This window comes from Leuresthes tenuis, unplaced genomic scaffold (genome assembly GCF_036924035.1).
Source record: "Leuresthes tenuis unplaced genomic scaffold, fLeuTen1.0.hap1 SCAF_6, whole genome shotgun sequence".
NCBI classification, from domain to species: domain Eukaryota; kingdom Metazoa; phylum Chordata; class Actinopteri; order Atheriniformes; family Atherinopsidae; genus Leuresthes; species Leuresthes tenuis.
Genome location: NW_027325360.1, coordinates 16750646 through 16764983, shown reverse-complemented (window position 1 = coordinate 16764983; position 14338 = coordinate 16750646). Strand labels below are relative to the sequence as shown.

General features: G+C 39.9%; 1 protein-coding gene across 4 annotated transcripts in view; it reads left to right on the top strand.

Annotated features, from left to right (window-relative positions):
- pcsk5b (proprotein convertase subtilisin/kexin type 5b) overlaps nt 1-14338 on the top strand; it is an 80177-nt gene that overhangs the window by 37167 nt on the left and 28672 nt on the right. For all 4 annotated transcript variants that reach the window (XM_072387866.1, XM_072387864.1, XM_072387863.1 and 1 more), the window contains exons 10-16: nt 1967-2070; nt 4283-4400; nt 7947-8135; nt 9376-9512; nt 10006-10131; nt 10299-10401; nt 14016-14209. In XM_072387866.1, coding sequence (XP_072243967.1) covers nt 1967-2070; nt 4283-4400; nt 7947-8135; nt 9376-9512; nt 10006-10131; nt 10299-10401; nt 14016-14209 — 971 coding nt within the window. The remainder of the gene's footprint in view (nt 1-1966; nt 2071-4282; nt 4401-7946; nt 8136-9375; nt 9513-10005; nt 10132-10298; nt 10402-14015; nt 14210-14338) is intronic.

Sequence of the window (14338 nt, the reverse complement as noted above, 5' to 3'; positions counted from 1 at the left end):
TTTTTCCCCTTTCTGTGAGCTTCTCCATTAATTAGTATTGGTTTGTTTATGGGAAGGCGGTCATGGCCTACATAACGATGCCAAAGTCACTTTTAATTAATGACCATAAAACTTTAATGGAGCCATAATTACACAGTGGCAGCTAAGCCTATTAATATTGATGTGAACATTAATTATTCTGACTTCTCAAAGGACTGATCTGCACTACTATGTTGATTTTTTTTAAATTTTTTTATTTTTATTTAAAAAAAATTTTTTTAAAGCTGTTTATGTTTGAAATGTTGCAGATAATAAGTGTGGGCTCACTGAGAGCTTTAGTGAATTTTGGACTGAGAAACAGCCTGTTCAGCTACTGGTGCATTCAGACCATTGTAGTGATACGATACATTGGGTTTTCTTTAAGTAACAGTCTTTGTTCATTTATTAGATTTCCCTTGTTTTGCACTACAGCTTTGAGCAGGAGCAAATCTCTGCATCAGAACAGTTGTGAAGTCTCTCTCATGACAAACATCTTTGCATCATGAGAGACTCATGGATGGCCTTTAACATATCAAATAAATTATGTCCAAGAAATAACCAGAAGTGCTGAACAACATCAAATAAAACTGACACATTTTCAGAACCACGGAGACCTTGCATCGATCTTTAACACATAGGACAGGTTAACAGCAGTTAACTCTAATCATGATTTGTGAACTGTACCACAAATGTCTTGTGGACTAATCAGAATGTGATCATGCAGCTTGACTGGGTAATGACTAAAACCCCACACTCTAAATATTGCTGGCCTCAAATATCCATATAATCAAGTGATTCTCAGCATCCAAACTTAAATCTCTCCCATACTGAACAAATCTTGAGTTGACATTACGAAGTATTTTTTCCACTGCTGCACATAAACCTGTCTGAATGTTACAGAATAGAGAGCATGCACAAAAGCTGCTTTTGACTACAATCTGTGAAAGTCTGCACACCACTCGTCCAGATGTTCACGATTTTAAACATACCTGCCCCCTTTGCACCCAACCCAAAAGTCAATGGCCTGTTGCTCCCTGTCTCCCCCTCATATTATACCTGTGTCATTTCTCCGGTTGTAAAACCCAGTTGTTGGATTACAAACCTAGAAAATAACTTTTTGTTCAAACGCTTTAGAGTATTGCTAATTCTAGAGGCAGTGGCACAAGGGGAGGGAACGGAGCATCTGGCCAACATATGAGATGGAAGGGAATCCCAGGAAACTTGGTGACCCACTTCTTCCTGGTTTTTCCTTTTAATGTAATGTTGGGACATCAAAAGACACATGGCTACCATCTTGAAATGGAACTCACGTGAGATCTGAGAAGCTAAGAGTGGATGAAGAAGCATCCATACTCTCTATCTTTGTCTTCTGTAATTTTCCTCTGAGTGATTTTCTACATTATTTTACATTTCATCCTTTGTCTCTGCCTTTGCTGTGTTTTCAATCCCCTGCCCCCTTTTATTTTGAACCCTCTGTTTTTCTCTTACCTGTCTAAATTTACCCCCATTAACAAAGCTACATCTACTAGTTAATGTCCCTACTGTCCTTATTACACTTTAGGTTTACATCTTCATGTTATTTGGCAAATGGACTGTATTTTTAGTCTCGTTTACCACTCAATGTGCTTTTACCCTACAAGCCACATTCACACACACACTCGTAAAGCTCATCTTAGAGAAAAAGCATAGCCTAAAATACTGTGTTGCCTATCGCACTCATCCACACACCGTGCTCTGCTCATTCTTTCACAACACAATGAATTATACATAACCTTCTCATCTGCATCATCCCCCTGCGCTACATTGTGCTGTATGAATGTGGATTTGTGCACAGTGTCAATCACCTGCCGAGTTCATACAACATTATTCATTCCTACACTTGCTAGATATTATAAATAAGATTATGATGTATGGTTGAGTAAACTTCTGTGTCTGTTTCCTCTTTTAGTTCTCTTCTAACTTGGAGAGATGTCCAACACATTATTGTAAAGACCTCTAGAGCTGGACACCTTAGTGCTCCTGACTGGAAGACCAATGCTGCTGGTTACAACGGTACACACACACACACACACACACACACACACACACACACACACACACACACACACACACACTACATGACACACCACAACACTCAACGATCTATTGTCAGTGGACGCAAATGTTCCTGCAAAGGCTGCAGGTGACGTAAACCTGGAAACAAAAGCAGAAAAATTCATGATGATGCATCCAAGTGTGTATATGCTCATGCCATAATTCCAGTGCTACACAACAGGACTAATCAGTTGGACGTGAAAAGTCATCACTTTTACTTCGTTTATGTGGACGGCATCACAAAAATGAACGTGTCGGTATTTAGTTATGTGTAGGACATGCCTGGGTAGAACGGCTTCAGATAAGTTTGGTTGCATCATTTTCTCTATGGAATCATAGGGTTGTCAGAAAAAAAAGGAACGAAGAAATCTATACAGAAATAAATGAGGAAATAAAAGACAAAGGAATAAATGGATGTGGAAATATGAAGAAAATTTAAAAGCATTTTCATGTATTTTCAGTTATTTGTTCATTTATTGGTGCATGTATTTGGTTTTCATTTTTAGATAAGAAATCTATTTCTTGTATGCGAGTTGCTCTAGTTTTTCCACGTTGTTTTTGGTTTTTAATTGTGTTTTCATTTATTTTTATTCCTTTAGTTTCCCTTTTCATTTCCATTTGGATTGTTTTTATTTGCTCATTGCTTCATTTCGAGTTAGTTTGAACTTTTTCCATCAAGCTTTCACTTTGAGCCAATCGGGTTTGAGCCGCAGTCGGCCTCCGCCTCATGTTGTGAGCCAATCGGGTTTGATCGAGAGCTAAACTCCTTTTCTTTATTTTAGGAGTTTTTGCATGAGAAGACTACTTAATCTCTCCTTTATTTATAGAACAAAATTTGTTTTTGGTGAATGTTTGAGGTGAGAAATAAACGTTAACTTTCACAGTAGAATTGACTGTTTTTGTCAAATAATCTGATGGCCGAATAATGTGGTAACTGTACTGTTGATTTCTCACTTCAAACGTGGTCATTAGTGGATTTTGATATACTGTCAAGGTGAAATGGTGACAGATTAATTAGTCCGATTCAACATGACTGAGCTCGTGCTCAAACCCTATTGGCTCAGTGGACGAGGCAACTGTGGCTCGAACCTGATTGGCCCAGAGCAAAAACCCTGATGGGGAAAAGGAAAGACTAACTGGAATTATTTAACGAAAAAGCAATGAGAAGTGTATATAAAGAAAAGAAAGAAAAACAAAGCAAAATGAAAAATAATGAGGAAATATAAAGGAATAGGTAAATGACATGTTTGAAAGTAAAGGGAAAAAAGGAAAATAGAGCAACTTTCATATGAGGGATAGAAATATTTATCTAAATAAAGTTGAAAAATTTGAATGTTAAAAAAAAAAAAGAACAAATAAATGTGAAAATGAAAATACTTTAGTTCATTCTTTTAAAATATATTTCCAAATTTATTCTTTTAGGGATTTGTCTTTATCTTTCCACATTTATTAATATATTTCTGTATATATTTCCTCATTTATTTTCTTATTCTTTTACAGATTTATTCTTTTTTGTGGCACTCCTATCATTCCATACAGAGGAGGGGTGATGAGCTGTTTCCAAAAATGTTTAGTTCTTGCTTGCTAACTACTGCGCCGCCAGCTGCCATCTGTCAGGGTCCATGTGGTGGGTGCTATTTTGTAACTTTGAGTGTGTTATAAATGCGTACCTGCATGTGTGTGTGTTGTGAGTGTGTGTTGGAGAGAAACCAAGAGAGTGAAAACTAAGGGTCAGCCAGGCTGCAGGCTCAGTGTACCTGGAGATCTTCCAAGTGACAAAGCAGAGAAAGGGGGTGGCGAAGTATGAAAAGAATCCATAGTTTATTAGCTGTACCCATAAGATAAGTTGTGTGGTTTCCAAACTACATTTTTCATTTTACGGAGTAATTTCATTGTACGCATCATAAAGAATCTGTTTAAGAAGAACGACTCAATCTGGAGTTTTCCTCATAAAGAAACCTTTCGAGCCTGGAATTGTGCTGGAATCGCTCGGATGCTTAACCTGACTTTTTCATTCACATGATCGATCGACGTGGGTTTAGTCAGCAAATTACACAATCTGTCCTAGAGCTCTAACAACGGTAAATCCTCATTGGTCTGCAAAACAGTTGAGTCAGCAAAGGAGTGGTCTGACCAGTTGTGACTTTCCACTGTTTGACCGTTTCTGCAGTCAGCCACCTGTACGGCTTTGGCTTGATGGATGCTGAGGCGATGGTGAAGGAGGCAGAGGGATGGAAGCAGGTCCCAGCTCAGCACATCTGCGTGGAGAGCGCTGACCGACAAATCAGGTACAACACGGGCACGAGCTCAAACAAGCGATCCAACTTTCTGACACTCGTTTTAGGATAGATCTGCTGACATCATGCCTCCATGTGAATGCTGCACATCTCAATACAAAAACGTTTGGCACTCATCTGCTACTGCACACTTCAAGGAAGACTTTGTTGGAGACTTTAGGATTTTTGCTCCCATTTAGGCACAAGACAAGTCTTGCAGTCTCTGTTCCCATCCATCCCAGAGATGACCAATAAAGCTGAGGTCAGGGCTCTGTTAGGGCCAGTTAAGTTCTTCCACACTAAATTTGGAGAATCATTGAGTTGGCCTCACTTTGCACACAGATAAATTGCCTTCTTTGAACTACTATTACATAGCTGGAAACAATTTCTTGCCTGAAAAAAATACAAACTGGTATGTCCTCATAGAATAATTGTGTCTAACTGTCGTATATGTTCTCTGATTCGCACAAATCTGCTGTATAAGTTGAACCAGTAAGTGTGGTTGCATTTTGAATGAGAAATGTCTGTTTCACGGGTCCTTGCTGCGAACCCATACCCATGTTTCTTTGTTTCAATCTGTTCCCCTGTCTTTCTTTTTTTTTTTTTTCTTTCTTTTTTCTGTCCCTGATGTTTTGCACTGGCATGTGTTTTAGAGTACGGTTGTGCAAGCTGTACCTTGATAGGGGCCAAGCATTAGTTCTGGCAGGGTGGCTCTCGTTCTCACATAAGACTTTTACTTTGCACGTACACACACACACACACACACACACACACACACACACACTCTTACACAGAGAGCCAGGGCTTCACAGCTTGTTGTTCTTGATGCAGCTGGAAGCCTTAGCGCTACTCTGTATTAGGCTGGCTGAACTTGGGCCCTGAACTGGTTTGCTTTCAGTCGAAGGCTCAGTGGCCAGCAACTGCAGCATTATCAGTGTCATTCTGTCTGTTCTGCTCCAGTGCACAAGTCAGTCCATATGAGGCTTATGTAAAGTCTGGCTTGTGTCAGAGGCAGCTGTCCTTAGGCCTCTGTGCTCGTGTAATGTATGATATGAATAAGACAACACTGACATTTTTCATTCTCGTTGTTTCTTTCCTAAGTACATTGTTTTTAAGTAGAATAAGACTTCTATCCATTTAAATAGAAGGCTCCAGGAAAAAAAAGGCTAAATTTTATTTAGGATGAGGACAAAATCGTCATGAAATGTAGAACAGTTTAAAATCAGTCTGCCCCAAAAAGTCTTAAACAATCTTTTACTGTCAACCAAACCTTAGTAGACCGTTCATTTGTGTATGTGATGTGCATCTGTGTTTTTACATTGAGCAGTTTTGGAGATAAGTGTGCATTTTTGCTGGCACATATCCTGGAAGCATGCACTGTAAACAAAGTACTCCGTGCTTCTGGAGTAACTTTTCACACACAGTTAATCTAGACATCACCTCACGGCTGTGTTCCTTCACCCCCTCTAGCTGGCCCTTCGAACTATGTTTGGTAATGCCTCTCTGCAGCTGATCTCTGCAGTCCACTTGGAGTATGAACCAGGAACAGTACATGAGCCGTGTGCAGTCAGGCTGGTGGAAATCAGCTGTGCATCTGCTCTGCTCGATCTCCTGCATATGGTTCAGTTATCTGACCTGTGTGACCGAGGCCAAAGCTGTTCTATTAACTTTAGTCTCCCAAGACAGTCATCCAGCAAGACTCCTTCCATCATGTCTCCTTGTGTTAACGTTTTCCCTTTTTCAGCTTTGATCCTAAATTACTTACTTTAACCCATTGTCCCTCAATTGGTTGGTCAGGTTTTAAATTGAAAGATGATCTGAGATGAAAGGCAGATGGATAAATTAGCATGGATTGTTTTAGTGTGGGCGCTCATGAAAAGAACAGGTCACTATGTGCTGCTTTGAATAATAAATCACTGTTGCTCCTTTCATACTAAATGGCTGACCTCGTAATTATGAGACCGACTTGATGATTTAAGCAACATTTGTAAGTGGACATTATTAGTTTCACTATAATAGCCTTTCACTAAACACATTCAGGTCATTACTTGTAATTGATCAACAGTGGACCTCTGGTACATGGTCAGAGTAACAAAAGAGAACATTTGTTGGGATTAAATAAGCCACCGTGTTGCTCTTTTGTTTCTAGTAATCTATGAAGCAAGTGTGAATACATATTGTCTTTATCCAGCTGAAGATGACAACTATTTCTCGTTACCGCAGCATAATTACTGCCTGAAAGATAAACATCTGTGTGGTGTCACTTTGTCACTAAAACATCATCACTGTGATTGTCACCTTGACAACAGGGAATTTCAGAGATTGTCTCTAATACATGATGAAATAGCACATCAGTGGCATAAATGATAATAGTAAGCATTTAAAAGTCAATTTGCCAGCTTGTGTAATACACCCACTCTGTTGTAGTTTCCACTGGGTAAACTTGGCATTCAATCCAGTTAATGCAGTGGGTTTGTGTGCAGTTGCTGTGCAGCAGCACCATGTGACTCGTTTTGCTGGCTAGATGATTTTCATTGTTTCCTTTTCTGGAACGGTCCCTGTTTTTTTGTGTTGTGTTGCTATTGTATTAGATCATTCCACAGATGTTATTCAAGGGGCCATTAGATGTTTGTGTTGGCCGTTCAGAGGTCTTTCTGCTGCTGAGCTGTGCATAGCAGACAGAGCAAATAATGATCTTTGTCTTTCTTATCAGCGTCTTTAGCAAGAAGTGGATAAGTTTTACCATGAACTTTTTTTTTTCTCTCTCCATGTCCTGTGGTTGAAAAGAAGTGCATGGGATTGCTTTAAGATGCATTGAGGATTGATGTCGAGTTGTATGTCAGTCACTAACAGCGTTTTTTTTCAAGAGGAGGGAGAGCTGACTGTCTCAGTGGAGTGAGACAGCCACAGCCCTCAGATCTCAGGTACAGGTCAGGTATATTCAATTCAATTCAATTCAGTTTTATTTATATCGCGCCAGATTACAACAATTGTCATCTCAAGGCACTTAAATAATATAGTTCAATTCAAGCCAATTGGAATTCAATTCATTGTAATCATAATCCAATTAATTCATATAGAGCCAATTCAAAAAATATTGTCCTAGCTAAGGAAACCAACAGATTGCACGAAACCTGTCTTCAGTCCAATCTCCCGTCCTGAGCGTGCCTGTGGCGACTGTGGAAAGGAACAAGTCCTTTTTAACAGGAAGAAACCTCTGGCAGAACCAGGAAGGGTGAGGTGAGATTAACCAGCTGAACCCTAATGATGGCCTAATTAAGTATCTTCAATAAATACCACAATGTCTGTACGTCTGGTCTTTCAACTCTTTGTAAGTGGAGTTGGTTGTGAGTGAACCTGAGTGAACAGTCGACGCTTTGAGTGGAGTCTCATAATAAACTGTCAGTCTTAAGGGAATTTCACTTCGAGAAAATGTGCTCCATCTTACGCATCGACTCATCGAGCTCTCTTGAATAAGAAACTGCGGCGAGATTTAGCTTTAGCATGTCTTTTCTCACAATCCTTAACCGCTTATTTTACCACTGTCCTGTTATGCAGAACCATCCGTCCGGAGCATGTGGTTCGGTCTGTGTACAAGGCAACCGGATGCACCGACAATTCCAACAACCATGTGATCTATCTGGAGCACGTGGTCGTGCGTATTACAATTACACACCCTCGGCGTGGAGACCTGTCAATCAACCTGACTTCACCCTCAGGGACCAAGTCTCAGCTGCTCGCCAACAGGTACAGAACTATAATTCTGTAATAAAACTCAGTTTCTACACTTAAGGTCAAAACATGTTAACAGAATGAAATAGATATTTTTTTTTCCTTTTTAAAGCTAATTGTTGTTTTATATATAACGACCGTATATTGCCACAGTCCAATCTGTGGAGTGTTATCAGTTGAGAGCAGAGGTCCTTACTGATTGAGAGATTACTGAGTAGTTAAATATTAAGCAAGAATGGTAAGAACATATATATTCTTATTAAAGCAACAACCCTTCAAAATTTCAAAAGCATGTGAAGACTGGATAGTGTATAATGTCAACTTAAATATGACATGTAACTGAGCCAAAATATTTACTAATTCTACTAATTCTGACCTATCTCTCCTGTCATAGACATTGAATATATCCATGTTCATAATATGAAGTGAGTCTGAGTTAAATCAGCGCTACCATGAAGGCATGAGCAAACACTAAATTGAAAATCGAATGAGTAATATTCCCTCTACATATTAATATATCTTAGTTTGACTAATTATTCTCCCTCTTGGTTTCTCATGCCCTGCGTACTCTGGCGCTGTGACCAGCCAGAGAGAACGACAAATCTAATGTGTAATCAAAGTGTGAAGGGCCTCCAAGGCGGGACCAGCTGTTTTAAACACTTGGAGAGAAATTTACACTGATAATTGTCGGCTTGAGGACAGCTTTTTCTTGGCAATTTTATGCCTTTTTCTGGTTTTCTGGCGCTTGGTGTTATTAAAATGATCTGTCCAGCAAAGACGACTTCAAAAGCGCTCTGTGGGCCACATCTCTCCTCTCCTCTCCGTCTCGCACACACCGACTCCATCATAGTGACCTGTGACCCTTGATTTTGCTATGATGCATGTTCAGAGTTGCCATCTACAATGGAGAGCCTATTTAATCTGGTCTTTGGTGGCTCAGTTTTTACGATCCTCATCGTCATTCCTGATAAATGAATGTAGTATTCTAAAAACCTACGTTGTTTATGTCCAGTAAAATTTTCTAACAATTAAATTTGCTCTTTCCGGTCTTTTATTTTCCCAAATAAAACTTCAAGTAAGTCCTGTACAGTCTACTATTCATTATAGACTGTAACGGTCTTTTACAGAGTGGCAATGATTAATTGTTCTGGTATTTACAGTACTAAAGTTTATCCCTAATCGGATATCAATCCGTGTGATTTGTGTGCGCGTGTGTGCATGTGTTTTTGTACATGGGTGTGTATTTGATGCACAGGTTGTTTGATCACTCCATGGAGGGCTTTAAGAACTGGGAGTTTATGACCACCCACTGCTGGGGGGAGAAGGCGACAGGCGACTGGGTCCTAGAGATCTACGACTCACCTTCTCAACTTCGCAGTCAAAAAGTGCCAGGTAATAATTCAGTAATTCTTCAGTGAAGAGTATCTATTAGACACCATACCCACTGGTATTTGATATACATGTTTTTTTTTTGGATGAAGATTTATTTGAATTAACAAAGAGCAGTTGAAAAGACTAAAGATTTTGGCAGACTGCAGTGTACTGCCAGCACAGGCAACACATGTGGCTCTGGAGGCAATCAACTTAACGACTAAAATAACCCACTAATTTAAAGTCTCAAATCAAGAGTAGCAGTTACATCAGTCACTTTAATTCCATGCAACTTGCTTAGTTTTCTGTTGGGTATCATTAAACCTGTCACATGATATAATCTGCTTTTAAATAGCAAATTCAGCTGTGATGGTCAGTTTGAAGAACTGTGCCTGAGTAAATATATGCCTGATAAAACTCGAGTGTCAGAGTAGCTCAACATGCAAATCAAATGGAAATGAACTGAAATATGTCTGCGTATGGGAGGATTTCTAAAAGGAGTCTGCTTTCTTAGGCAAACTGAAGGAGTGGTCCCTGGTTCTGTACGGCACCTCTGTCCACCCGTACTTGCCTCAGCACATTGATAAGCCCCGCTTCGTAGACATGCCCATTGATGAGGAGTTCACGGAGGAGTACAACGGTAAGTGTGCACAGTAGCAGCTTTCCAGACTATCGGCCCTACTGTGGCAGATAGGAGCATTGAAACTTGTGGTTTTGAGCTGCTTTTACTGTTGAGGCCACATTATAAAGTCCAGCTGTAATTTAGAGTTTTACCACTGAGGTGTTTCTTTCCGTGCGTCTCTCCAGGCCCCTGTGACTCTGAATGCAATGAGAACGGGTGTGAGGGCCCCGGACCCCACCACTGCATAAACTGCCTCCACTACTTCCTCAAGTTCAAAAACAACACTAGGTCAGATTTCCTTATGATATAATCGGTGACATTGTTTACTTTCTTTTCTAAGTAATTTTTACAAGGATTTTCACCTGCCATCTTTTACATATCTACAAGTTCTTTGAATGGAAATGGTGGAACAATAAAGAGTCACAGCTAAAACAAATAATGCATACGTAGACAGATGACTCAATATCAAGTGAATGTTTTAATCTATTTAACAACATTGTAACTGAAATTAAATGGACATTTCTGGATTTTGGGCGATTGTTTATAGATTAGTAAAGTACACGATGATGAATCTTTTAATCTTGAGTAGTAATGTTGTTCTGTTGACCTGTTTTTTTTCTTTTTTCTAATAACTGAATTTCACGTGTGATGTTCTTCTTCTTCTGAAAAAAAAAAAAAAAAACTGAGAAACTGTTCCCAAATCTTAATCAAAGAGAGTTCTTTTGTCAGCAGACTTGGAATTGCATCGGATGTCGTGTTTGCTTGCACAAATTGGAAGTGTTTGATTGAATCCACTTTTCCTTTTACCGTATCATTACCTGAGTCAGTGAAACGTTCTTTGCCCCATTGGCTGCACACAAGCCCAAAGCATGACTCATCCGCTCCCATGTTTAACGGCTGGAGAGGTTTTCTCGTGTTCTCTTGAAACATTCCTTCTCTCACTGGGGCCGGTGGATTTTTAACAAGATCCGATGGCAGGACTGATTGTATAGATACGTATTAGCAAACCTGTTGCAGAAGTTTGTGCTCGGGATAAAGGATATTGTAGGTCTGTTAAATCTTCCTGGAGGTGCCTTGTTGCTAAGGAGTAGTTTTCTTCGTTGAGAAGTTCTTTCAAAGTGTTTTCTTGGTTTTCTGGGCCTCGGCTTGATAGGAATGCCTGTTTCGTAATTACACTTAAAATCTAAAGAAACACGACTCTAAAGGACTTTGCATTCTTCTCCAAGCTTTGTCTGCTCTGTAGACTTTGATGTAATTCTCAACGTTTTACAAGAATTTTGAATTCCTACACCGATGTCAAAGAAAACACTCATTACGCCGTACTGTCTTCAACATGGTGGAGGGAAAAATAACAGAGGTATAGAATCTTTTTAATAAACGGTGCTCTCTGACTACCTTGAAAAAGTTGTAAACTTTTCCTGTACCAGTGAATATAATCAACCCTTTTCAGCGGCTTCATTGCAACACTTTGAATCTTGACTGCATTATTGATTAATTATAAGGTCTTGGACGATGTAAAAAAAAAAAAAAAAAGGACTGTTTTTTTGTTTTTGTTTTTTTAAAGGGAAAATTAGTTTTAGGCTACAACAGCAGCCAGATGTTAGCTGTGAACTCGGCAGCGTTCAGCTGCCTGTGAGGGGAGCTGCGTGCTGCGGGACTCTGAAGTTACGCTTGGGTTGTACGTGCATTCAGTCATCGCTGGACAAACATCCTGGTGGTTATATGGGGTTTAATTTATTCTTTAGATTTATCTTTGACCTGTCTACTGGCTGACTTACTTGCCAAATCAAACTTCTAAATGATTTCTTTTCACTATTGTTTTCAGCATCCTACTGAAAAATAACACATATTGGTTATTTCATATTTGCCCAGTGCCTGTTGTCGCTGCAGAGGTCCTACACACACACACACACACACACACACACACGTAGAAAAATGAACATTTCATAATGACAACGCCTAAATACCAATCTTTACAAAATTTTTTGTTTAGATGCATTTATTCTTACAGGTGTGAGACATGTTCCAAAACCTGAGCCCATCGTTTACCTGTCATTGTTTTTCACTGTGAAAAAAGTATTACAAACAAATCTTAATTTGTCATCTCATCAGTCTTGCATAATCCAGAGTTATCCAGCATTTTAAACACACTTTTTCTGTTTGGTTGGCTAGAATGCCGAGCGGATCACTTCCACCATGACTTTTGACAGAGATGATGTTTCCTCTCAGTCATATTGAATTCGTCTCTTTTCACTCTTTACTATAGAAGTCCCAGTTTGTGAGTGTGTGAATGGAAATGTGCATCTGCGCACACTTGTGTGCGCCCTTAGGATCCCATTAGGATCAAAGTCTGCAGTAATTGCCTTTGTGTCGGCTTGTCTCTGTGCTCATAAAAGGCAGACTGATGCAGGTGCATGAGAACGTGCAAGCTTAGCTGCAGCTTATCATTAGTCCACTTTAGAGGTGTGCTGCCCTTTTCTGCCTCCACAGGGAGCGATTGATGGATGAAGATTGTGGGAGTGGTGGGAGGAAGGGGGAGGGGTGGCGGTGGTGCGTAATGTTCAGATAATTACAACACTATGAGTTGTTTGATGGTCTGCACTCACCAAAAGGTGTGTGGGTCTTTGGAACTTCAAAGGTGTTTTTGTCATGGACTGTCAGTGTCTGTACAGTTGGAAACAAGACTGAAAACTCCCAACTCAATAGTTTTAACTTCCCATGTTTAAATAGTGTCTAATTCTGTGCATGGGTGGCGAATTTGCTTCCATGTGCATTTGAATAAGTTGGTTTCATGTGTGTACAAAACAAGTCAAGATCTTTTCCATTCCTGTCAGTGTCCAGTATGGCATGCAAGGAGGAGGTTTACATTTTCCAACCGTTTCCTTTTTGGGTACCCAGATTTTATTTCTGGAATCCTTTTTTCCCTCCTGTTTTTGTCTGACTGTGTTGCCCCTTCAAAGCTTGGTGATAATTTCAGTGACAAAGATCTGATGATGGCCAAAAAAAAATTTTGATTTGATTTAACCAACTTTGGTCATAAGAAATAGTGTCATGTTCCCATTTAGATATATTACCATACTGATGAATGAATCAATTCAGCATAGCAGAGAAAAGCAGGTGTTTAAGTTTCATGACAAACGCATGGTAATGTGTTCTTTCACACATGGATTATGTGTCTCACAAGTGCCATATGTGTTTCTTGGCAGAATCTCCTGTAGTGTGCGAATGAAGCTTAAAGAGTGTGTGTGTTTTGTGCTCTTGAGGATTTTGGAGGTCTTTTTTACCTTAGGAAGGGAGCCTCGGGGTGAAATGTGGAAGTGACGAGGGGTTGTGAAGTTATCGAGCAGATGTTTGCCTGCACGCAAACAGCTCAGGCCCGTCTACCTCTGCATCTGTGTATCTCAACTCATTAAGAGATATTGTTGTCACAACTATGGTTGTTTCTGCTTCCATTTAATGAGGCTAGGGCTTATGTGTACAACAGTATTCCATCCATAATACATACGGCTCAGTGTGAAACTTTAAACATGACATTAACTCGTGTGATGTCCGCAGTGAGGGGAAAAAAGCAATGGAAAACGCAATAATCAAGATTTCTTTTTTTGTTTTACTGTTTTTTTTTTTAAATAATTTTTTAACATATCAGTTTATGGTAAAAGTTTCTGGTACATGCCTTAACTAAGTAGAGGCAGACTTGCACATGTTTTTAATAAGATGCAGTTAATTCAGTGACAAACGTGCTCTATCAGTCAGTAGATCAGTGCATTAAAGGGTTCAAAATCATTAGAGGCCAGAACCCAACCAGAAAATACCTCTATGTATACTGTGTTTACACTTTTGTCTTTTCGATACGCTTTCTTACGCGCTCTTCCTCCTTTCCTTATCATCACCTCTCACTCCAGGATGTGTGTGTCTGAGTGCCCCAGCGGCTTTTTCCGTGACGATAAGAAGCGCTGTAAGAAGTGCTCCTCCTTGTGTGAGACCTGTGTTGGTAGTCGTAGCGATCAGTGCACCACGTGCAGGACCGGTTTTCACCTGAACGAGGGCTCCAACACATGCGTTGCCAACTGTGCTGATGGCTTCTACCTCGATCATGGTAAGTTTTCCTTCTGCCCGCGGTGCTCTGCGCTCTGCGCAGGCTTGACTGGCACATGATGCAGCCAAGAACTTCCAGACACTTGGTTTTCTTTCACTGCTTCTTGGGTCCCAGCTTTGGTTATTTTCT